The sequence below is a fragment of the Medicago sativa genome, chromosome 3 (assembly GCF_051527215.1).
Source record: "Medicago sativa cultivar Bolivia chromosome 3, Bolivia_mono, whole genome shotgun sequence".
NCBI lineage: Eukaryota > Viridiplantae > Streptophyta > Magnoliopsida > Fabales > Fabaceae > Medicago > Medicago sativa.
The window spans coordinates 93,146,833-93,171,199 of NC_140751.1; the positions used below are offsets into that span (position 1 = coordinate 93,146,833).

At 31.7% G+C, this 24,367-nt stretch overlaps 3 protein-coding genes across 4 annotated transcripts; all 3 read left to right on the forward strand.

Moving 5' to 3' along the window:
- The first annotated feature begins 7,563 nt into the window (after window positions 1-7,563).
- Window positions 7,564-12,118, forward strand: LOC146942064 (peptidase, S9A/B/C family, catalytic domain protein (Protein of unknown function DUF829, transmembrane 53)). Its single transcript, XM_085756021.1, has 7 exons — window positions 7,564-8,096; window positions 9,256-9,313; window positions 9,897-9,977; window positions 10,084-10,116; window positions 10,619-10,858; window positions 10,964-11,105; window positions 11,361-12,118. The coding sequence occupies exons 1-7, from the start codon at window positions 7,915-7,917 to the stop codon at window positions 11,843-11,845; spliced, it is 1,221 nt and encodes a 406-aa protein (XP_085612147.1). The 5' UTR covers window positions 7,564-7,914; the 3' UTR covers window positions 11,846-12,118.
- Window positions 12,119-13,441: 1,323 nt separating this feature from the next.
- Window positions 13,442-15,759, forward strand: FLDH (NAD(P)-binding Rossmann-fold superfamily protein). Its single transcript, XM_085756024.1, has 5 exons — window positions 13,442-13,805; window positions 13,886-14,014; window positions 14,095-14,259; window positions 14,812-15,117; window positions 15,468-15,759. The coding sequence occupies exons 1-5, from the start codon at window positions 13,545-13,547 to the stop codon at window positions 15,606-15,608; spliced, it is 1,002 nt and encodes a 333-aa protein (XP_085612150.1). The 5' UTR covers window positions 13,442-13,544; the 3' UTR covers window positions 15,609-15,759.
- Window positions 15,760-17,926: 2,167 nt separating this feature from the next.
- LOC146942066 (AP2/B3-like transcriptional factor family protein) lies at window positions 17,927-22,589 on the forward strand. Of its 2 annotated transcripts, none has more exons than XM_085756025.1 (6): window positions 17,927-18,284; window positions 18,372-18,415; window positions 18,515-18,686; window positions 20,938-21,144; window positions 21,599-21,678; window positions 22,383-22,589. In XM_085756025.1, the coding sequence occupies exons 1-5, from the start codon at window positions 18,054-18,056 to the stop codon at window positions 21,638-21,640; spliced, it is 696 nt and encodes a 231-aa protein (XP_085612151.1). In that variant the 5' UTR covers window positions 17,927-18,053; the 3' UTR covers window positions 21,641-21,678; window positions 22,383-22,589. The 2 variants fall into 2 exon arrangements, with proteins under 2 accessions (XP_085612151.1, XP_085612152.1); XM_085756026.1 differs by having other exon boundaries at window positions 21,599-21,660.
- The last annotated feature ends 1,778 nt before the right edge of the window (window positions 22,590-24,367 follow it).

The following is a 24,367-nucleotide window of genomic DNA, read 5'->3' on the forward strand; positions in this document are numbered from 1 at the left end:
CTAAACATACCCCTAATTAATACTACTAATTTGTCTTGAAATATAAATAGTCAAATTTATTACACATACAAACAAAGGACAGTTTGGTAATATTAATACACAAAACAGACACATTAATTACACTGACAACTTTTCTTAAGAAATGTGAAAAAAGCAAAGGGGGGTTACATTAAGGGACGGAGGGAGTAGTCGTTTAAGATTTATGTACGATTATTAAGGAAATAAATAATTGTGTTAATTTTGATGCTAAAATTAGTACTATAATTTATTAAAACACTCTTATTAATTGTAGTTAGTGGAGTAATTAAGTTGAATGATTATTAATTGTAGTTAGCAGAGTAATTAAGTTGGATGAAATTCAATAATTAAAGGTATAATAATGGAAAGGGTTTTTCTAACCTATGCAAGATTGCACAGGATAAGCAGTAATTAATGTACCCACCATTACATGTTTCTCCAAATCTTATTAATGACCGATTCTTGAAAATTGATTTTTTCTACTTCTCTCCTCTGTTGACTGTTGCTGCTTTTTCACGTTTCCTTGTTCCTTTTTTTCACTGGTATTTTTTTTTCCTTCTCCTTGTTCCTTTTTTTTTTCCTTCCTTCCTTCAATCCTCTGTATACCATTTACGGGTTGTTATTCTTTTCTTTGAAACCACAATATTTGTATCCAACACTTACCACTTTGATCTTTATTTTAACACAGCATTGCAATTACCACTTACATGCTCCATACAAAAACATCAAGATTTCAATGTAAAAATTGTTGAACAGCCAACATAAAGATCAGGTACTTAAATGCAAAAAAATCATTCCTCAAATTGACAGCAATATAACCAAATTCAAAATTACGGTGTTTAAATTGACAACAATAAAATCAAGTTTAAAATTACGGTGTTCAAATTGACAACATATCACCAAATTCAAAATTACGGTGTTCGAAATGATGGTGTTCAAATTCACAATAGAAGAAAGTTACGTAAGAGTATATAATTTTTAGCTTTGATGTGTTTGTAAAATGGGTCATTTAAGTTTATCTGTATGTTTAAGTGACAGTGGAGATAAGAAGTAAGGAAAAAACGTGAAAAAGCAGCAACAGTCAACGAAGGAGAGAAGTAAAAAAAAATCAATTTTCAAGATTTGGTCATTAAAAGATTTGAAGAAACCTATAATAGTGGGTACATTAATTACTGTTTATCCTGTGCAATCTTGCACAGGTTAGAAAAACCCTAATGGAAAAAAATAATAAATGTTGCATTGATGTTTTAAAGTGACAATTATTTTGAAAAAATGAAAAAATGGTAAAGAAACAATTAGTTTGAGACGGAGAGAGTAACTCACATTTTTTCCATGCACGTTTTTTAATTGATTAAAATCTACCTACACTAAATATTATTTCCTCGTCTCAAATTTGATGTTTCTTTGCATATTTTTATTTATCTTAAACTATTTGTCTCGATGTCTAAAAAATATACTCCTTCCGTCCCTATATGTAAGCACCCTTTTATTAGAGGCAAATGGTGCTTAGACGGAGGGAGTATATAATTGTAATTCAATTATAAAGTTTTTTTTATCAAATAATAAAGTTGTTTATTGCATCTCATAAAATATTAATTGCATGCAAAACTCAATTTAAACATGTTATTTTGTGTTGAATGTTTAATAAGTATTCACAATAATTTATCACCGTTGGCGATAACTTTATGTCTATAATGACTGATATGATAATAAGTAATTATTTAAAATGACTTATATGATAATAAGTAAAATATTAATGGATTGATATGATAATATTAAGTATTAACAAAGTATTTTAATGTTACAGATTATTTTAATTTAAAATGACTTATATGATAATAAGTAAAATATTAATGGATTGATATGATAATATTAAGTATTTCTTCAAAAAAAAATGATAATATTAAGTATTAACAAAGTATTTTAATGTTATAGATTATTTTAAAATTTTGATAAATTAAAATACTATCGTGATTATATCCATAAATTAAAACTAGCAACTAACCCGTGCTCCGCACGGACTAATTCAAAGTAGGGGTTGTGCATCAAAGCACATTGCAATGTTATATGAATTGAGAAGATAAGAAAAAACTAATGATAAAGCCAACGTTAATGATAAAAGGGAAAATTATTTTGACTTCCTTTGAGATCTTCTTAAATAACACAGAGACCCATTCTAATTTTCCAAACACATGAATCTCCCTTCATTTTATCCATTTCAATAACTTTGTAAATATACAATATAATCCGTCATTTTGGTCTGTTTGTATCAGCTTTCTCTTTTCACAAATAAGTTAAATGAAGTGTTTTTCTCGCAATGGAGAAACAATAATATTTGTTTTTACCACTAAATAGAATCTAACATCGTCAATTACATAAGAGGTCAAAAGAGAATATAGAAATGAGATATTTTTTGGTGGATGGACACTGTGGTTGATCAATGAAAAGGAAATAATCTTCGATATATCCGTTTTATTACATTAGAATTTAAAAATTAAACCACCTTGACCCAGGAACAATAAGTTGGAAAAAATTACCTACTTGAAAAATGGAAAGAAAAATGGTCAAAAATTAAATGAGTTTCATACTTGTATGAAGACGTTAATTGCTCAAAATAAATGGAATTAACAAAGTTTAAACCATGTTATATTATAAGAGAATTGCTTGTCAATTTAATTAAAAAAAAAGGGAGATTAGTATTTAGTTAAAAAATAGAGCTGGTGTTTGTGTTATTTAAGAAGATATTAAGGGAGGATAATTTAATTATATGTAAAAATATTTAAAATATTAAATATTTTGTTATTGATAAGATGTCGTTATGAGTCCCGTGTATAAATTGTACAAATGTATTATTTACTGTGTTGGCGGTCGATCCATTAATTGTTTTTCGCAGAGGTTCACTTTTTTTTTTTTTTTGTAACTTGGTTTCGCGCTCGTATACGGGTTTGCTAGGTTGCGCCCGTGATTAGTGAATTTTTGTTACGTTAGATTTGGGTCGATCTACTTGGTCTGATTTATTATGTTGTATCCCCGTTTTATGTTATACCTGAGTCAGGTCTAATTCCCTCAGACTCTTTATCTATTTCTTTTTATTTAATATAATTTTTCATTTGACTAAGAAAAAAATAAATAAAAAACAAAGGCAAATTATTTTTAGAAAAAAAAATCTTGAAAATGTCTAATATTTTGAAAAATAGATATATGCCTTGTAATAAATATTTTGTAACTTTCTTGAAGTTATGTTATTTTTTTTAAGAATGAAGTTTTGTTATTTTGCGATTATCAATCAAATATAATTGAATGTTTTTTTCTTCTTAATGAAAATATTTTTCAGTGTTTTGTTAGTATCGAAGATAACTGTCTTAATCATATTTTGTTATTTTATTGATAAGTGAAATTTATTTATTAATGGTTTTTTATTAAAATTTATATTTATGAATTTTTTTCTTAGACTAAATATGTAAACAATTGTCATTTTTTCATTGGATTACCTACAAAAGAAAAACTCATAGAAAGGTAGTTCTATTGCATCCTAAAAACTAAAAAATCATAGGAAGTTAGTTATGTTACATGAAATAGACTCAGTGTCAGATAAAAGCACATGAACATCATAAAATTTTTAAGGTACAATGACAACTTCTTATTTTTAATAATTGTAAATTGAATATATGGTTCGCTTTTAATAAAATAAAAATATATTTTGATATTGAATAAAAATAATAGATATATTTTGATATTTAATCATTTAGAGATTATTTTTGAAAAAGCATAATCAGTTTTGTGTTTGTTTATCGTAATAACAATCACTTCTTTAAAAGAAAAAAATTGTTTGGATACAACTATATAAAATGGATTTTGTGTTACAAAATTATCTTCTTGTTTAAAGTTTTTTTTTAAGTTATAGCAAACGCCGTAGGGCTTATTTGCTACGAATTAAAATAAAAATAATATTGACATTCAATAAATTAGTGATTTTTAAAAAAATTTATAAAAATATGATAATCTATTTTGTGTTTGTTTATGGTAATAAAATCATTTTAAAAAATAATAATATAATGTAGTTTGTTCAGATACATCAGTATGTCCTCGTGAGCTTAACTCAGTTGGTAGGGATAGTGCATGATATATGCAAGGTCCGGGGTTCAAACCTGGGCCACAACAAAAAAAGATACATCATTATCATTATAAAAGAAACTTTTTGTTGCAAAATCACATTAATCTTTTGAAATTTATGTTCTCTCTCAACTAAATAGGTTCTTTTGTTACGAAAGACACAAAATGATAAATTAAGTTGAGGTGTCAAAATATTAAGATGTGACAAAGTTTTGTTTTTACTTATCATTAACTTTCATAATTAGAGAAAGATAATAGATTTGATAAAAAAAAAAAAAGATAATAGATTGTATTTGTTTTTTTAACTCTTTAGATATTTAAAAGTTGAATTATAAGAAAATTTGTTTTGATTGGGATTAAGATTAAGTTTGTTTGTAGATTAAGTTTGTGTGTTTTATTGAGTGAATTTGTTTTAATTTGTTTTTAAAAGAGTAAAAAATGGGGAAGTTGAAACAAAACACATAAAATGATATAATTTTGATGACGTGTCAAAAGATTAAGAATGAGTAAGATTGTATTTTTGGTAGACATTAAGTTTCATGATTAGAGATTAAAGAATAGAGAATAGAAAGATTGTAATTTTTTTTAACTCTTTAGATATTTAAAAGTTGAATTATAGGAAAATTTGTTTTGATTGGAATTAAGATTAAGTTTGTTTTTTCTTTAAAAAAGATTTAATTAGTGTGTTTTATCGATTGAGTTTGTTTAATTTGTTTTTAAGAGAGAAAAAATAGGGGGAAGTTGAAGTAAAAGACACAAAAGGATATAATTTTGATGATGTGTCAAAAAATTAAGAAGGGGTAAGATTGTATTTTTGGTAGACATTAAGCTTTATAATTAGAGAATAGATTAAAAAAGATTTAATTAGTGTGTTTTATCGATTGTGTTTGTTTAATTTGTTTTTAAGAGAGAAAAAATAGGGGGAAGTTGAAGTAAAAGACACAAAAGGATATAATTTTGATGATATGTCAAAAAATTAAGAAGGGGTAAGATTGTATTTTTGGTAGACATTAAGTTTTATAATTAGAGAATAGAAATAGATAGTATCGTGATTATATGCTACACGTTCAAGAGAACAAAAATGACTTACCCTAAAAACGATTTCAACCACTACAAACTAGTACTCCCTCCGTTTCAAAATGAGTATCATTTTAGCCAAAAAAATTTTGTTTCAAAATGAATGTCACTTTACATTTTCAATACAACTTTAATTTTTTTTCTTCCAACTTTACCCTCTCCAACTTTCTCTCACAATTTTCGATGCAACTTTAAGTTTGTCTTTTTCTAATAAAGTAAGGGCAGTTTAGTAAAAATGTTACGTCTAATGAATTTCATACCATTCATTAATCTGTGTGCAAATGGCTAAAGCGACACTCATTTTGAAACGGAGGAGTACAAACTACCTAGGGGTGGGCATGGTTCGGTTAATCTAAAAAACCGAACCGAACCGAACCGAAATTTTGAAATGGTTCGGGAAAACCGAACCGAACCGTTTCAGGTATGGAGCTAACCGAACTGAACCAAAGTTATGGTTTGGTTAACCGTTTTCTTACCTATGAACCGAACCTAACCTAACCAAAACCAATATTTTGAACCGAAATGCATTTTTTTATCCTTTTGTGAATTTAATTGTGTTTTTTTTTCCTTTTTTATCCAAAATGCAAAATATTTTTTTTATTTACTTTTTTTTAAGAATATAAGCTGAGGTGCAAAAGTGAAGGTAACCATTATGCAAAGATGATTTCAAATTTTCTTTAAACCTTTTGTTAAAGATTGAACACAAGGAACAAGAGATTCATTACAATATTCATTGGATTGCTGAATTCCAAAAAATCTGGTGACAGAGAAATAATGTACAGCCGCATCTTATACGAGTCCTATTGGTGTATTTTCATTTTTATTATTTTCTTTACTATGACTTAAAATCAATACCGTTGTTAATTATCTAACTGCAATTAGAGTGAACTATCATAGTAAATCAAATAGAGAGAACAAAACTAGTTCAATTTTCAATCAGTTCACAAGAATAATTTGTTCCTCACTTTGAACCATGTGCATGTGTCGTGGCTCATCACGCTCATTCTTGGATATTTCATCGGCTGTCAAACCCTCCTGAAGTTCAAATATTCGGTAAATAACCACAGAATAACAAGATTAATCTTTCAAAGGTTACTATAAAGAACTTGCTTCTTAAAGCTATAACTATTTCATGATTTGCTTCAATTAAAAACCAAATAACACATGAGGTATTCAATTTCAATAACATCCCCTACTCTTTTTCTAAACACAATCAGTTTTCTAAAACATCTTTTTGATAAATTTATATAACCCTTAAATCATTTTAAGATGTAACCACTATTCATTTACTAAGTTCGGCACAATACAACCAACCTTCAAAACATCACTGCAAATAATAAACAAACATATGACAAAGATTTACAAATAGAATAGTTCATTTTCAATTAATTGCAGTACTATTTTATCGTCAATTGATTACGCATGGCCAACAGAATATCGTACTGCTGATTATGCAAAATAAGGTGTTTTGCATAAAATAAGCTTTTTTGAATAAGTTGTTTTTTAAAATAAGCTATTTTGTATAAAATTAACTGTTTTGAATAAGTTGTTTTTCAAATAAGCTGTTTTTTTAAAAATAAGTTGTTTTCATAAAATAAGTTGTTTTGAATAAGTTGTTTTTTAAAATAAGGTGTTTTGCATAAAATAAGCTGTTTTGAATAAGTTGTTTTTTTTTTTTAAAATAAGCTATTTTGCATAAAATTAGCTGTTTTGAATAAGCTGTTTTTTTAAAAATAAGTTGTTTTCATAAAATAAGCTGTTTTGAATAAGTTGTTTTTTAAAATAAGATGTTTTGCATAAAATAAGCTGTTTTGAATAAGTTGTTTTTTTTAAAATAAGCTATTTTGCATAAAATAAGTTGTTTTTCAAATAAGCTGTTTTGAATAAGTTGTTTTTTCAAAATAAGTTGTTTTCATAAAATAAGTTGTTTTTAAAATAAGGTGTTTTGCATAAAATAAGCTTTTTAAAATAAGCTATTTTAAATAAGTTGTTTTTTTGGAAAGATCCAACAAAGAGTTCAAGTGGTTTCCTTAAAAAAAAATAGTTCAAGTGGTTTGGTTCGGTTCAAACGGTTCGGTTCGGTTCAAGATGGTTCGGTTATGGTTCAAGAACCGTTAATAAATTAACTGTTCGGTTCGTGAACCATTATAATGGTTCGGTTATTTTTGGTTCGGTTCAGTTCGGTTCGCGCGGTTCGGTTCATGGTTCTTTTTGCCCACCCCTAAAACTACCTCTTCAACAAAGGAATCAATGAAGGACATGTTTGACTTTTCTCATGTGAGTCCCAAAAAATACTGACTAGTTGTAGAAAGGAAGGGTAACAAACATAAGTAGAAAAGAGAAGATAAAATGCCCAATAGAAGAAATAAAAAATAATAATGGATTTGAGTTTCAATCTTGTTGTGATGGCGTAGCGTGACCTCAAAACATATCTTGAAATCTTCAATTGACAAAAATCTTAACCCAACCATTATTTAAGGTTGTTTCTTGATTTCTCCAACCTCGTTTTCGTGCTTCCTTAACATCAGCAAAAACAAAACAAAAAACTCAAATTGCATGTACTACTTGACCCTTCTTCTTTTTCTTCCTCAATTCTTCAACCCTATACGATTTTCCACATAAAAATCGAATTTTTCAAATACCCATTTGAAAATTTATTAAATGTTCGGAGTTTTGCAGTTTTTGTAGTGTTGAAAAAGAAGGAAAATGTGGGGGTTTGGTGGTAGATATTATTGGGGAAGAAGAAAGGTAGATTGTGAGAAAGCGAATGGGATAGTTGTGGTGTTTGCATGGATGTCAAGTGAGGAAAAGCATTTGATGAGATATGTGGATCTCTACTCTTCTCTTGGTTGGAATTCACTCATTTGCCATTCTCAATTTCTCAATATGTGAGTTTCTTAGCTTATGATTTTGATGTTGATGATGATCTTTGTAGTTGTAAATGCCTGATAAGGGTTGATTTAGGTGGATGGTGCTGCTATAACTACCAATTTTACAAGACATGGATTTATACAATTGTATGTAGTAGTTTAGTAGTATAGTATTTTAGAAAATATTGTTGCATAGATGATCAGTTTTGTTAATTCGAATAAGAGATGAATGATCAGTTTTATAAACTATTTTATGCTAAATTGAAGCAAAAGAGAATTGGTGAATGGTCATTCTCAGCTAATTACTCGTATGTCTATTAGTACTGGACATTGTGGTTTACTGGGACAATTGAAGATTGAAGCCTGATTACAAGGCAGGGGATGGGTTCCATCCAGGATAATTGTTTTATGTTTGCCGAAGAAACCACCGCATATTAGCTTCATGATGTTTGATTAGGATTGGACTAGCAGTTGTGCCTTTGCTTTATAGGTTTTTGAAATAGACAATACTATTTGTTTGCTGGTTGAAATAGCCACCAGAGGCATTTTCCATTACCAATTGCAACTCGATGTCTGTTCATTAGAAGACGAGATGAGACCATCTATACAGTATAGAGACTATACTGTGGTTTTTTACACATCTCACCGTATACCGGATGATTACGGGTGGAAATGAGCCACGTTAGGCTAAGCCTTATCTTAAAACAGGGTTGGCTTATTTACAACATGGACCTTTTTAAAAGGCTTGCTATAAATTTTTGAAAAGCATCACTTGGCTTTAAAGCCTATTTAACAGCCTTCTTTATAGTAAGACCTTGCCTATCTCCAAATAGGGCATTAGGCCTATGTCTTTATGTTGACTAATGGGATTAAACTTTTAAATAAGCTTACAAGATTAATTAGTTAATCATCAGTACAGTGATAAAAATATTATCATATTGTGCACATTAATTTAAATAGGGTGACTCGTCGATCCCGAAGGACATTTTAAAAAATGTAAAGCCTAACATTTTTAGCTAAATTTGTTTGTAAGAAATCCTTGGCCTAGCTTATTTAGTTAATAAGCAGAGGCAAGTAAGGAATAATACAATTATAAGAGTTTGTCATAGCCCCAGTGAGCCACTTGGCTCATTCCCATCCCTATGGATATTGAACTTAACATTTATATTATTTGCAGGTTCTTCCCTGATAAAGCCACAATTCTTGCTGTTGGTATTCTAAATGAACTAGTTGAGGTATGTTTTACTGCAGTCCTTCCATTTTGTAGATCAGTCAGTCTGAATTCAAGTCGGCTAGAAATATTATTTTCCTTGCATGCTAAAGTGGTCTATGATCTTTTGTGTTAAAATTTACACTAAAATAAGTCTGGACGAGATAAGAAGCATATATATAACATCTATTCTTGTTTCATGTCCCGTTGATTAGAAAATGTCTAAAATAGTCTGAAATGAAGTACTAGAGCATAGTTAGTACAGCTAGGCTAAGTAAGTATAGATTAATTGGTAGCTTCTGTACCAAAAAAATTGCTCATATAGTTATTTCAGTTACAAGTCAGTTTGTCCTGCACAAGCACAACTACTATATAAAGCTGTATTATATCTCAGTAAAAGTGTATTCATTTTATAATTCTTCATAACGCTTCTCTCTTGAATTATCTCAGTGTTCTACAGTTTCTACGGTATCTTAAACTATATCATGAAATAAACTGACTATATATTAAATTTAGTCTTCTGTCAAATTTTTAATCTTTTGTTAATTTAGTAAAAAATTGACTAGTACGAACTAGCTTACAAATACTGCTATTTGTTCAATATGCAGGTGCTGAAAATTAGGCGTTGTCCCATTGTCTTTGCATCTTTTTCTGGTGGTGCAAAAGCTTGTATGTTAAAGGTTCTTCAGGTATTTTAACTATAGGCTTCATTTTGTGTGTGTTTATTTACATTTTTACCATTGGCCTGTAAGAGCTCTTAATTCTGGCTGATTACATTGTTTTCCTTTGTTCCAGATAATTGGTGGGGAGTGTGAAACACATAATATGGTATGTTTTCGGCCTTTAGCAATTTATTTGAGGATAATTGAGTTCATAGATTGCATTGTTAGTAAATTCGTCGATGTCTTGAGTCTTAAAAACTTAACTCTTGACTTTTCTCAAATCATGTTTATATGTGAAACGAGGTCTACAGTGTTGAATCCCCAACTTGCCATCCATGCTTCATAATTTAAATGATCATTATTTCCCTTTACTAATTATTTTGGACAATTACTGTTCTGACATTCAATGTGTCTTAGAAACACAAGTAAATGACCAAAAAACCCAGCGGCAGTTAACTGCTGCCGGTTTTTCTAGTTATAAGCCAGCGGTAGTTAACTACCGCTGGGGGTATTTTAGTATTTTATTTGTGTTTTAGGAAGTATTGAAAGTCAGAAAAGCAATTGTCATTATTTTGACCAAGTTCCTGTTCACAAAAAAAAAAAAAAAAAACTGTTCAAGTTTATTCTTTTGTTATATTCTTCACTGCTTAATTTTTGTCATTGCACAGGATGATTACCAGCTTGTTAAAGACTGTATTTCTGGTTACATTTATGATTCCAGTCCAGTTGATTTTACTAGTGATTTGGGTGTTCGATTTGTTCTACACCCATCTGTTTTGAAAGTGTCACATCCACCAAGATTTGCTTCATGGATTGCCAATGGCATAGCATCTGGTCTTGATTCCCTTTTCCTCAACAGATTTGAATCGCAGCGTGCAGAGTATTGGCGCACACTTTACTCCACCACTGTAAGCAGCTAAGAATACACAGTACATGACATACAACCAACAAATTACCTCCATTTTTTTGAGGTATCTTGACATATCTGCTTATTAGGTATCTTTTTGTTGCAGAGTATGCAGGTCCCGTATCTCATTTTTTGTTCAGAAAATGACGATCTTGCACCTTTTGAAGTTGTTTCAATTTTTTTCCATCGACTAAAAGACCTTGGCGGAGATGTCAAACTGGTAAAGTGGAGTTCCTCTCCTCATGTAGGTCAGTATCTTGACTAATTATGCATAATAGTGCACGGATGAGATAATAAGATTCAGCTATGCCTAATAACTCGTGCCATAATTTTGTACTTTAGATTGACAGCATATATTAGAGCTTCGTTTATGCTAGTTTTCTTGGTAAATATGATTCGTTGTGCAAAAATTGGTGTGCAACCATGGAAATTGTAATGAACGAATGTAATTTTTATGGCATGCATGTAGCAAAAATGTATTAAATTTTACTTGAATATGTTAGGTCATTTTCGTCATCATCCGGATGAATATGAAGCTGCTATCACCGAAATCCTTGGCAAGGCAGTTGCAATTTACCGCCACAAAAACAGAAGATTTGAAGACGAGAAACTGGGCATAGAGGGAACAAGAGATGAGATCACTGATCCTTTCTCTGAGCTGAGGAAAGCAACAACAACCTCAACTAGTTTCCAGGGTTTTGCTGTTGCTCCGAGTGAGAATTTGTCTCCTAGTTCAATGGAGTATTACGATGATAAAGATGTTGGCTCTGTAGCAGATGAACGAAAAGGAAGTTTTATTCATCTTCCCACCCGTCCGAGCATCAACGCAAATGGGGTTCTTGGTCAAATATTATTCGATGTTTGTGTCCCCAAGACAGTCGAGGATTGGGATGTCAGGTCGAATTCAAAAAATGCAGGACTATTATCTGGTACAAGGAGGCACACTCCTTTCAATCCTATAAAATGCATCCGACGCTCAAGGTTGTAACATTGTTGAATGTTGACATACAAGTTTGAATCTGATGTGGTAGAACCTGAAATAAGAGGCCGAACGACTTGTAAATTCCCTCTCAGCTGTCTTTTTAATTACTGAGTAATGTGATTGAGAAGCTGGCCATTTCCTGCTTGAATTGTACAGTTACTTCAACTGAGATAAAGTTATATTTTATGTTGTGACTGATATCACTGTGACAGGAATATATATGTTCTATGTATGATGAGAGAATATTGAAAAATACAAGAGAATATGTTAAGACGAAAAGATAGATATGTGGAGATTTTCATCCTTTCTATCTATTGCTTAAACATCTACATCCCAATGCCAGTTAATTGCATTATCCAAGGAATATTGACCCGATCACAATACAAACAAACTGGAAACAAGAGTCACACAATGATTAAGAAACCAAATAGACTCCTTAAGAGATGTAAGAAAAATTCTTCTTCAAAAAAAGATGTAAGAAAAATAAAATTCAAACTTAAAATCATGAGAACTTAACCACCCATCACCACCGCAATCATCTAATGGCAAGGTTGATTCTCGGAAACATGAACTGGTTCAAAAAGTAGATAAATTTCAACATATTTCCATCTCAAATATAAGCAAAAGTTCCTAGTTCCTTTTTATAAAGATTTGTCGTATAATTTTTCCTTTAAAAAAAAAAAGTGTCGTATAATTTTCTTTTTAAGTAATAATTTTCCTTTTTGATATCCTTAACCAGTGTCGGGGGAAACGGTCAGCATGACCAGGGGCGATTCCCTTCATAGTCATGGGGTAGCATTGGCTACCCCAAAAGCATAAGAAAAACTTGAAAATTGGTATAGGTTTATATGTAGCTACCCCAATAATATATTATTTGGCTACTTCAAACAATTTTGTTGGTTTAAAAAGAGATGATATTGCACAAATATTGATAATATATTTAGTTTGGTGTCAATTATGGATAAATTTAAGTTCTTGCAACTCCATAAAGCTCAACTTTTATAAAAAAAAAAGTTTGAAGAAAAAAAAGTTTGTCGTTGGTATATCTAGAAAGAAAAAAAAAACTAGAAACAAATATTTGTGATTTATTCGTAAAAAAAGGAAAAGAAATTTTGTAGACAAATATAAAAAATAATAAAAATATATTTATCTGAACCGTCATAATATTCCTAAATGCTTAAAAACCCTCTAGAAAGGCTCTAAACCTTCTAGAATGGCTCAGGCGCCCTCCAGAAGGGCTCCTGAGGTTTAAGTTCTTACAACTCCATAAAGCTCAACTTTTATAAATAACTATTGTTTAACTTTTATTTTCTTTGTTGTCGTTTCATTAAATATAAGTAAAAATTATTGTAAATTTATTTTACTTATTAATTAAGTTTAATATATTAGTTTTTAAAATATATTTTATTTCTTTTTAATATTTGATCCCCTCGTAAAAATTATGCGAGCTTGGCCGCTGAGCATGACCCATTATTTATTGTCATGTCAACAAATAGTAGTTACCTCCTTTCAAAAAAAATAAAAAAACAAATTAGTAGTTACCAAATGGAAGTACATTTTATTTTTATCCAATGGAAGTACATTAGCTAGCACTGATAAGACAAGAAACGAAACAACGTTGAAGAGTTGAAAAAGAACAGAATCTGAAAATGGATCATTGAGACTCGAGAGTTAGTTGGTAGCAAGTAGAGTTAGGGTGAAAGGAATGAAGAAGGTTGTGGTGACCGGTGCATCCGGTTACCTTGGTGGAAAGCTCTGTAACTCCCTCCACCGGCAAGGTTACTCCGTCAAGGTCATAGTCAGACCCGCCAGCGATCTCTCCGCACTTCCTCCCTCTACCGAAATAGTCTACGGCGACATCACCGATTTTTCATCTCTCCTCTCCGCCTTCTCCGATTGCTCCGTCGTCTTCCACCTCGCCGCTCTCGTTGAACCCTGGCTCCCCGATCCCTCTAAATTCATCACTGTAGGATTCTCCCTCATTTCAAATCCTCCTTAATCCTCTTATTCTGTTAATTAATTCAATCAATTTTCGTTTGAAATTAGGTCAACGTTGAAGGTTTGAAGAATGTGTTGGAAGCGGTGAAGCAAACCAAGACAGTGGAGAAACTTGTTTATACGTCGTCGTTTTTTGCTCTTGGACCAACTGATGGAGCTATTGCTGATGAGAATCAAGTACAATACATCAAATCAATACTTCCATTTTTGCTTTTTTAATTTTTTGTTTTTCTTCTAAATCCTAATTCGAAATGTAGGTTCATCATGAGAAATTTTTCTGCACGGAGTATGAGAAATCAAAGGTTGCTACTGATAAAATTGCATTGCAAGCTGCGTCTGAGGGGGTGCCAATAGTGTTGCTTTATCCTGGGGTAATTTATGGACCTGGAAAAGTCACTGCAGGAAACGTTCTTGCAAAGATGGTACTGTTTTATTTCTTCTTGTGTCTTCTGTTTTCTCATATGTTAATTTTGAAATTAGATCATCTAATGCAGTAGTAGGATAGTTGGATTTAATGCATCTTTGTATTGGCAGCGGGATTGTTAGAATCAGAGTGAACCACCGTGATTTTAGCAAAAGTTACATGCATCTTTGGTATCACAGTGAATTTGCAAAATCACGGTGGGTGACCTTGATTCTAAGAAACTCACTACGATATCAAACATGCTTCAACAAAATCAGGGTGCCACCGTGATTTTGTCGCTAACCACTCATCCATACATACACTTAGAGTTCTGTTATAACATGTATGGATACGCGCTGATTCCACTTGACTCGTGTTACAAAGCTGCTGTATGTTTGAAGCAATAAAGTATAGCTTTGAGTTAACGCACGTTGAAGTTTGTTTTCACTTAATCTAAATCTAAAGTTGGAACAGCCGGGACATCATACTGCCGCTCTAAATTTTGATTTTTTTGTAACATCTAGTTTGAAGTGGAAATGTTGTTTGATATTTATTCTTTTTAATTTTTCAGCTGGTAGAACGTTTTAGTGGTAGATTACCTGGTTACATAGGCAAAGGAAATGATAAATTTTCATTCAGTCACGTGGATGATGTAGTGGAGGGGCACATTGCTGCTATGAAAAAGGGACAAATTGGGGAAAGGTATTTACTGACGGGTGAAAATGCGTCCTTTAATCAAGTTTTTGATATGGCTGCTGTGATCACCAATACTAGAAAACCAATGGTTAGTATCCCTTTGTGTGTGATTGAAGCTTATGGATGGTTGTTAGTTTTAATCTCTCGAATCACTGGAAAGTTACCTTTTATCAGTCCACCGGTAAGCTTCCTTCTGGACTTTGATTTTCAATTTTCATGCATCCAAATCATATACTATCTTATTTTTATCAGAAATTTTTAGCTGACAAATTGATATCTCAGTTAAAAATTTTGTAGACCAAATTTGTTTCAATGTTTAACTGCATAGAAGTGTAAAAATAAATGGCTAAACAAAAAATCCTTTTATGTTTCAAGATTATCCTTCCTAATGGGCAATTGTAAAATAAAATTTCATGGACAAATTCAGTTTTATCTCAATAAATGGGAAACCAAGCGATAGTTTTCAAAAGAAAATAAAGCATATTATCTTCCCTGTTCTCATTTTTTTTTTGTGTTTTAACATTGAACCAGACGGTGCATGTTTTAAGACATCGTTGGGAGTATTCTTACGAGAAAGCTAAAGCGGAGCTAGATTATAAACCCAGAAGCCTGAGAGAAGGGCTTGCAGAGGTATTACTCTGGTTGAAGAACTTGGGATTGGTACAATATTAGCGAAATGATCTACTACTTTTCATAGGGCTTCACTTTTCGCATGATCTATAACACTATTGTAAATTGTCAAAAAAAAAAAGTGTAATAAAAATACAATCAGCAATACAAGAAAAAGTGTTAATGAAAAAGAGGGGACTAGCTATTTTGTTGACACTGTAGCTAATGTATATGTTAAGAAAAAGTGTTACTTGTCTCTTGATAATCTGAACGTGATCGATTGTTGGCAATGATTGAAGGACATCTTGCACTTGGAAATAACGACCCCAACTTTGTCTATGTTATGTACTTCTGGGGTTTTGGATTGCAATCTACTAGTCTGTTTTGCAACATTATAGCAACTAATGAACACTCATTTTGGTCTCTCTAACTCAACTTTTTCGTATTTCTAACGGTGTGTTTGGAACAAGAGAGATAGGGGAGAGAGAGTAAAGTGAGAGAGAAATAGGGGAGAGACAGTAAAGCCATCATGTTTGGAACAAGAGAGAAAGGCTAAAAGTGGGTGGGTCCCACCTAAAAAACAATCTCTCCATCGATGCAGAGAAAGAGTGGAGAAAGAGCTCCTCCCTATGGTTTTCCATTTCAAGCCTCATAAAAGACAAAAATGAAATAATATAAAATTGTTTTGTTTTACAAGTTAAAGGATACTATTGTCAATTTAAAATACAATTATACTTATCTCTTTCTCTTTATACCAAACAATACATCAAATCTACTCTATTTCTCATCTTTTTCTCTCTTCTCATACTCTCTCTTACCTATTTCTCTCTTCTCAACTTCTTTTCTAAACCAAACACACCCTAGTCTATGTAATTTCGCAAAAACTGAAATGCATTGGATGTATAAACTGAACCCAAAGTATCAAAAATAACAACTGTGTAAAGAACCCCATTAATTAATGTAAACTTACACCCTAATCATTTGGCCATAAAAATATCAACCAAGCTCTAACGCCAAAGGCAACAGTGATGAAAAGTGTGAGGGAGCGGTGACAACTGATCGCAATTAACATGTAAGATTAGTTAGTCTTTTCATTTAATTTAAATTTGTTGTGATTGTGATTTAAGTTCGAGTTGTTATACCAACAAATTTTTTTTTTCTATGAGAAAAGTTCAGATAAGTTGTATTTCGGAGGCTCATTAAAATCAGAGCAGATCTTAAGTCTCAATAAGTGTTTACATACATACGGATGACCCATCCAAGAGGTCTCATGTGTTCCTAAAGAAGAGTCTAATATTTTTTTCCTAAACAATAGCATATATTACCATGTTGTTATTTGAATTCAAAGTAGTAGACATCAAATCAATCACAAAAATACACAGAAACATGGAGATGTGATATAGGAAAACTCATAGCTGCCATCAGTGGATGACATAGGATATGACACAAAATTGGATCATTTCATTTTCTTTATTCTCGCCTTCTTCCTCCTTCGACAATTTGTTTTTATCTCTCTCTTTCTTTACAACTTATGGAGGGGGGGGGGGGGGGGGGGGGGGGGGGGGCGGGGGCGGGAAGAGAGGATAATATTTTATTTGTAGATAATTTTTATATTGAATTTAATTTTGTTTAAAAAAAAATTATTTGTAGATAATTTTCATCTCCTTGCAACATTTTTTTGGGGCAAGATTAGCGAAAATTTTATTTGGCTAGTAAATTTATTGTAATAGAGGAAACAAAACTAGATTACCCTATTTTCATTCTCATCTTTTATTTACTTCCCGCATTTTGTGGTTATGATGTGATAATTTGTCATTTTTTAACAAGGTTAAAACTTAGTGCGTTTATTATGGATTGAAAAAAAAATACAAGTAGTGAATTAAGAATCATACCAAAAGCTCTATAAAAAAAATCATACAAAAAGCGTTTAAAAAATGCACACAAGTTTTATCTTTTATAGTTAAATATTGATTAAGAAATATTTAATATTATAATAAAATTAATCAAATACCTATTTTACATATTTATTATTGAATTTATAAAAGTATAAATCATATATCAAATACTTGTTCACATTTAATACCCTTTTATCTCAAATAAGATTATATATAATTGATTTTCATGCGTTTATCATAGTTAGTATGAATATTGCATTATATATGTAGGAGCCGAGATTTAAATTTCTGATATCTTAGACAACTTAAAAAAAAAAAAAAATTATTACACATCCCTACTTATTTCGAACTTTTATACACACGGTTTATTTAGTTTGACTTATATACACGGTTGATGCAGCATTAAATTAAATTAAAGTCTTTAAAGTACCACTATATTTTTCAAATAATTCCCTCTACTTAATTTTTTATTTATATATAGTGATGAGTGGAATGGGAAACGCAACGGTCGACGAGTAGAACAACACCATTTTGATTTGAGTAGAGAGAGTACACTAAACTACACAGAGCTGAGAACTTGGTGTCTGAACTCAAAATCAAAATCAAAATCAAAATGGTGGCAAAAGCATCATCATACGAAGAGAGTCGCCGGAAAAGAATGGAAGAAAATCAAAAGAGAATGGAAGCTCTCAATCTTACCAAGCTCTCTCAATCACTTCACAAATCATCTTCCCCCATTTCAAAACCCTCACCTTCCAAACCTCGCACCCCTATCAAGAAAGAGCTCGTTGTTGTTCGAAGATCCGGTCGTGTCGCCAATATGCCTGCTCCTGTTTACAAAGAAGTCTGTAAACCAAACCCTAACCCACATTCACCATTTTATCTTTCTCTATTACTTTCTCTCTCTAACATTTTTTCATTTTTTTCACAGATTCTTATTGATTCCGTTAAAATACCTAGAAATAGAATTTCAAGGTTTGTTCTTTCTTCTGTGGAATCACATTTGTATTTTATTTTTTTATTTTTATTTTTATTTTTATTTTTATTTTAAATTTTTATATTTTTTGTGTGTAGATGTGGTGGATATGATAAGTACAGGGATTATTCGAAGCGGGTGTATGCGTCCGACGAAGCTAGAATGGAAGCAATGGAGAAGGCTGATAAGTTGCTCTCCGATTTAGATTCTGATCATCCAACTTTTGTCAAGTCAATGCTCCAATCTCATGTCACTGGTGGATTCTGGCTGGTATCATTTCTATTCTATTAAGCACTTTTTTTAATTTATATTGTGTGTTTTAGTTTTTTTGTTGATTAAAGTTCACTTTTTTATTACTGTGGATTTTGATTTCTGTTATGAAATGAAGTTTTGTATAAAGATGTTAAAAAAAGAGGCTTTTTTTGATTGCATAATGCACACATCTTTTCATTTTGTATGTATAAATGCTGGTTTTGTTATTGGTTTCAATGGTTTTCCATGGCTTGAACTCTGTTTATTAACTTAAGCTTATGCACTTTTACTGAATGGAAGCATTCTGATCTCTTTGCTAAATCAACCGTTACTCTTTTTCAAGTACCTTTAGTTATTGCTTTGAATGCTTTTCAATGGAAGTTGTTGAGGTAGCTTATGCCCCTTTTTACTCAATGGAAGCATTATCTCTTTGCTATTTACAAATGAACCGCTACAATCTTTCAAGTCCCCTTTATTCAATGGGAGCATTCTCTTTGCAATTTACAAATCAACCGTTACAATCTTTCAAGCCCCTTTAATAAAAATAAGATACTTCATTAAAATTAGCCATTAAAAGAGAGAATGTTAATTTTAAGCGTGATTTATAGCCCCTCTCCCCTTCCACCAGAAAAATTCATTACATTTTCTTACTTTTTATTTGAAAAACCTATACTACTCTCTATGGAGCGAAATAATTACAATTGAGCTTTCCAATGTCAATTTTCTTTCTTCACATTTTCAATATACCTGACTAGTGACTACTAACTTTGAGTATTTTATGATTCACTTTTCATAATATAAAATGAAGTGGAACATTCGTTGTAACTACTTTGGGAATTTGGTCTCCATTGTCTAATGTATGTTTTTTATCTGACAAAATTGTCTATTGTATGTTAGTATGGGTTTACAACTAGTTATTGTTGACATTAAGAATCATATACAGAAAAAATATGTTCAACAAAATCTTGTTTAAGGTTTACATGAATATTGATCAATAATGCACGCACAGTTGCTTGCTTATCGGTTATTGTTACAAATATTACCAGAAACCCACCTATATTAGATTATTTACTCTCAGTGCTCATCACTAGAGTTTTTTTTTTTTTTTTTTTGTGTGTGTGTGTTGGAAACTCGGTATCTGGCCCAAGGACCGACTAATTCGAGGGGTCCAATCTCACCGTTCATTTGTGGGGGCCTCATTTAAAGCCAAAACAAATCTTTGTAGGAACTAACCCACCAAAATTGGCATTGGAGGGAATGAAAACCGAGACCTTGAGAGGAGCACACCCCAAGGTTTCAAGCTAACAGCACCAGGCCAACCCAAGTTGTAATTGTGACTGGCAAGCTGCAATAGTCATTGCAAATAATAGAACTTTTAATGATAATAACAGACATAATCGATTGAGAGATATAGTGTTATGTACTTGCTGAAAGATGTTACAATCTCAATTGATTAAGCAAAAACTAAGTCTTTGCGAAGAAATTTGATATGTGAAACTCAGAGTCAGACTTAAGTCTATAGCTCACATGGAAGAGCTTAGATAGAAAACACACCACAAAGGAAGCAAAGAATGCATGCACAAAAGTCGACATAGTTTCGCACCTATTTTAAGTCCATGGAAATGCTCTTCCTTGTGAGTTGATAGCTCACACGAAAGAGCTTAGATAGAACACACACCAGAAAGGAAGCAAAGAATGCACAAGAGTTGATGTATTTTCTATCTCAAATAAGATAACAATTATAACAATCCAACTCAAATTTTGTATCTCTTAACAAACTCAAGCACCCTCACTCAACAGTAACACACTCACTATTAGAGACTCCCTAGTCTAACCCAAGTAATCACACACACACACACACACACGGGTTGGTACACCTCTGATGTACACCTATGTGTTTTCGTTTATAAAGTTTGTTTCACACTTGTATGTTATGTCTAATGTTTTATTATTAGTCTAAGTCTCGTTTAAGTTTAAAATATATCAGTTTTGACAAATTTAAATCTATATGGTATTATTTATTCCCAACTATTATATATGTTATGTTGAGGGTGTTTTCACAACTTGTGCGAATAAAATTATGTCATTCTGGCAGAGATTAGTTACTGCTAAAGGGCGTAGATTAGCCAGAGCCTTGTACAAATAAATTAAATTATTCCTTTCAATTCAATACAACTAGCAAACAACTAACTTTCAAATTAAATTATATATCTTTGCATACAACTACAATTTATAATTGGTTAATCATTTTGGCATGCCTCAACAACAGGGCCTTCCAAATCATTTCTGCAGGAAAAACCTTCCAAAACGGGACGAAGTGATGACTTTAATTGATGAGGATGGGGATGAGTCTCCAACTACATATTTGGCTCACAAAACAGGACTTAGTGCTGGATGGAGAGGTTTCGCTATTGCTCATAACCTTGTTGATGGGGATGCTTTAATTTTTGAGTTAGTTAAACGCACTGCATTCAAGGTGATTAATTTTTGATTGTTTGTTCATTCATGCCTTGGTGTTTAACACATCTACCATATTTAATCGTGCTATATTCCTTGGTATTCAAAAGAACATTCATGAGTGTTAAGAAAATAAGAAAAAGAAGATGAATGTTATATGCATGTGGCTAATAATGGAGCTCTTGACACCCTTTTTCAATACTCCTATTTATAATACATGTTATCATTTTTAAGTCCATGTGCTGTGTGCTGTTCTAATTTACACCATTATATTTATTTCAATGTGGAGGGTTGTTAAATTTTAGCACTTGTACAATTCTTGTTAAATATAATTGATCAAAATAGAAAATACACATTAAAATACTACTGATATTTATCTAGGTTTGCTGAAACTTGAATTCCTATAGTTAGCAATCTCATTATTCCACATATGTTAATCAATGAATAGTGTGGTTGCTAAAATTTTCTTTCAGGTGTACATTATTAGAGTGAATGAGGGTAAACAGGACGATTGAATTGCAGTTGGAGATTGGAGGTAGTAAAATTATTCTAGGTATTATTTTCTCCGTGCTCATAACAAAATTATAAACTGCATACTAAGTAATGTCTATATTGTTCTTTCCCCCTGTTATATGCTCGGAGTATGGTCACATGGTAAGAACTTGGGTCATTTTGGCTGATGCATGGTGACTATAGTGTTGTTAGTCCTGGAAAGTGGCTCCATGGAATGTTGTTTTTAAAAACTTCCAAGATGAAAAATTAAAGGGAAATGCTAACGAGTGCCCCGGACACTCTTAACTTAAAAAAGGACACATGTATCTGTCTAGGGCCAAAGAAAGGCTAGTAACCCGTATAGTTTTTGAAGTACAATAATAATTTTCATCATCATCATCATCACCATTGAGTTTCTTGGTTGCTTGGCTTAGTGTTAGGTTAGGCACACAAGTAGGCATGACTTCATTCCAACTTTCCTATGAAATTATGTTATGTCTCTATGGTTGCAAAAAAGCTCATATGAACAAATGTGTAGTCTTTAAGAGACATGTGGGTATTGTTTGTGGGGTTTCAAATTTCCATTTTGTCATCTTCTTTGTTCTTATTTGTGTCTTGAAGTTGTGAAACGTGGCTTTATGTTTTGGTTTTAATTTAATTCTCGTTTCTTATGGGATGCTGCCAGAGTAGCATAAGAGTGAAACATTTATTTGGTGCTCTCTTTCATAAATGCCGCTTATTTGTTTATTTTTCTTGTTCTTGCAGGTTCTAATATGCTGGTCTTGGCCCTTGGATTCAGTTTTTTGGTGTTGTAGTTTGGTTAACGTATGATGTCTAACTTATGTTCTTCTGTCTCCTATTTTGAGGTCCTACATGTGAAGTTAACTCTTCTGCATATGTATAAATGAATGGAGCAAACCTTATAATCTTAAAAATTTATTTAACTTTGAAAATCAGTGTTTGAGTGGCAAATATTGTCTTGTTGACTTCAACAAATATCTAGCTGGCCTTACCCCAGTTTCTGGCTAAACCAGTAGTAGCACATAAAAGAGATCAGCCTGGGAGCACATGGGGTCCATAGGCTAATAACGCGTCACGATCATGTGCTTTCTAATCCAAATGAAATGCATAAGTTGGGTATAGATATATCATACAATCATCAATGAATTATGCACTTTTTGACAAGATCACTAGAAAACAACTTTATCCCCCTTAATTGGAATTGGAAGTTAGTCAAGTTACTACTCCATTTTCTTGGACGACAAGTATAACCAAACTGTTAAACTTATAGGAAAACAATGCATTATTGATTTTAGCTAAGATGCTCAAAATAGCACATGTTATGGGGGTGGATTCCGTGATTAACTGCAGTAGAGTACGCGTATTTGAAACTTGATATAATTAGATTTGATAGCAACACTTGCTTGGAAGTGTCAGGTGGGGTGTCAACAGCTTGCAAAAGCATGTAGCATCTCATCTCATGCATTTTCATGGTATCAGCCCCTCGCTTCCGGTAAGTCACCAAAAGTCTAGCCAGTTAATATTTTTATGGCTTAAAAAGGTATTTCGTCCCTGCAAATATAGGTCATTTGAATTTTCGTCCTTGAAGTTACTAATCCTTTCATTTTGCCAATGCAAATATTAATTATTTGAAAAATGGTCCTAATTACATCTGATTAGTAACTTCAGGGACGAAAATTCAAATGACCTACATTTGCAGGGATGAAAGATCTATTTAAGCCAACCACCTCGCCCAATCATCACTTGCCACATGGGCACCACGTCGCTAATGACAGCCCATCTCAGCAAAAAAACCTAATTATGACCAAAAGTCAAATGATTAGATTTTGCAGTGGCAGATTGGAAGGATTAGTAACTTCAGGGACGAAAATTCAAATGACCTATATTTGCAGGAACGAAAGATCTATTTAAGCCTATTTTTATATTGATATTTAGTGTCTGGTCTGGTTGGATTATGCCCCATTAACACTTGTGTTGAAGTCCTCACTTGCTAGAGTTGAAGACATCCTTCCTTTCTAAAACTCTCTTTTACTAAGTGAAATTCAAGCGACACTTATCGTTTTAATCGAGATTCATTTTGCCTTGTATGTGTCAGAGTAACTAATTTTAAACCAAAAAGTAGCTAATTTTGGTAAGAGTAATTTTGAACACTATTATTTAAGTTATGAATTAAAAAAGATCGAGTAGTTTTTTTTTTTAATTGTCTTTAGAACATGCTTGAAATCTTTATTTTATTATGATTTCTATATCTACAATAGCGTTAATATATTGTATGATTTAGAGAATGGACAAACTATTTTATTTATCATTTCATGATTTATAGTTAATGAATTTATTATAATAATAAAAAATTCTACATTTTGAAAAAAAATAACAAGTGCATTTTATCAAAATACGGTTGTAAGTAGGACGGCTAGGGTGGATGTTGACTCCAAATGCTATCTCTTAACATATTCTTCAAAAGGTGATATCTCTTCTTTACCGTCCTATAGCAACTTCAGTTTATCATGTGAATCGCGAGATTAAGGGCGTGTTTGATATCCTTTTCAAAAACAGTTTTTAAGTTTTTAAAAATTAAAAAAGAGTAAAACTTGCTTGATAAATATTTTTGTACCAGTTCCGCTTTTTCAGTTTTCAAAACAGGTCCGCGTTTTCAGTTTTTAAAAACAGAAAAAGGGAAACCCCTTTTATATGTTTTCTTGTTTTTTATTCCGGTTTTCTCTCTAACA

Bases quoted from the DNA above. Each gene is read 5' to 3' on its own strand.
- LOC146942064 (XM_085756021.1), top strand. From the start codon at position 7,915: ATGTGGGGGTTTGGTGGTAGATATTATTGGGGAAGAAGAAAGGTAGAT. The intron at 8,097-9,255 runs GTGAGTTTCTTA...TATTATTTGCAG, and splicing joins CATTCTCAATTTCTCAATAT to GTTCTTCCCTGATAAAGCCA. The intron at 10,859-10,963 runs GTAAGCAGCTAA...TTTTTGTTGCAG, and splicing joins GCACACTTTACTCCACCACT to AGTATGCAGGTCCCGTATCT.
- FLDH (XM_085756024.1), top strand. From the start codon at position 13,545: ATGAAGAAGGTTGTGGTGACCGGTGCATCCGGTTACCTTGGTGGAAAG. The intron at 14,015-14,094 runs GTACAATACATC...TTCGAAATGTAG, and splicing joins CTATTGCTGATGAGAATCAA to GTTCATCATGAGAAATTTTT. The intron at 14,260-14,811 runs GTACTGTTTTAT...TTAATTTTTCAG, and splicing joins GAAACGTTCTTGCAAAGATG to CTGGTAGAACGTTTTAGTGG.
- LOC146942066 (XM_085756025.1), top strand. From the start codon at position 18,054: ATGGTGGCAAAAGCATCATCATACGAAGAGAGTCGCCGGAAAAGAATG. The intron at 18,687-20,937 runs GTATCATTTCTA...CCTCAACAACAG, and splicing joins TCACTGGTGGATTCTGGCTG to GGCCTTCCAAATCATTTCTG. The intron at 21,145-21,598 runs GTGATTAATTTT...ATTTTCTTTCAG, and splicing joins TTAAACGCACTGCATTCAAG to GTGTACATTATTAGAGTGAA.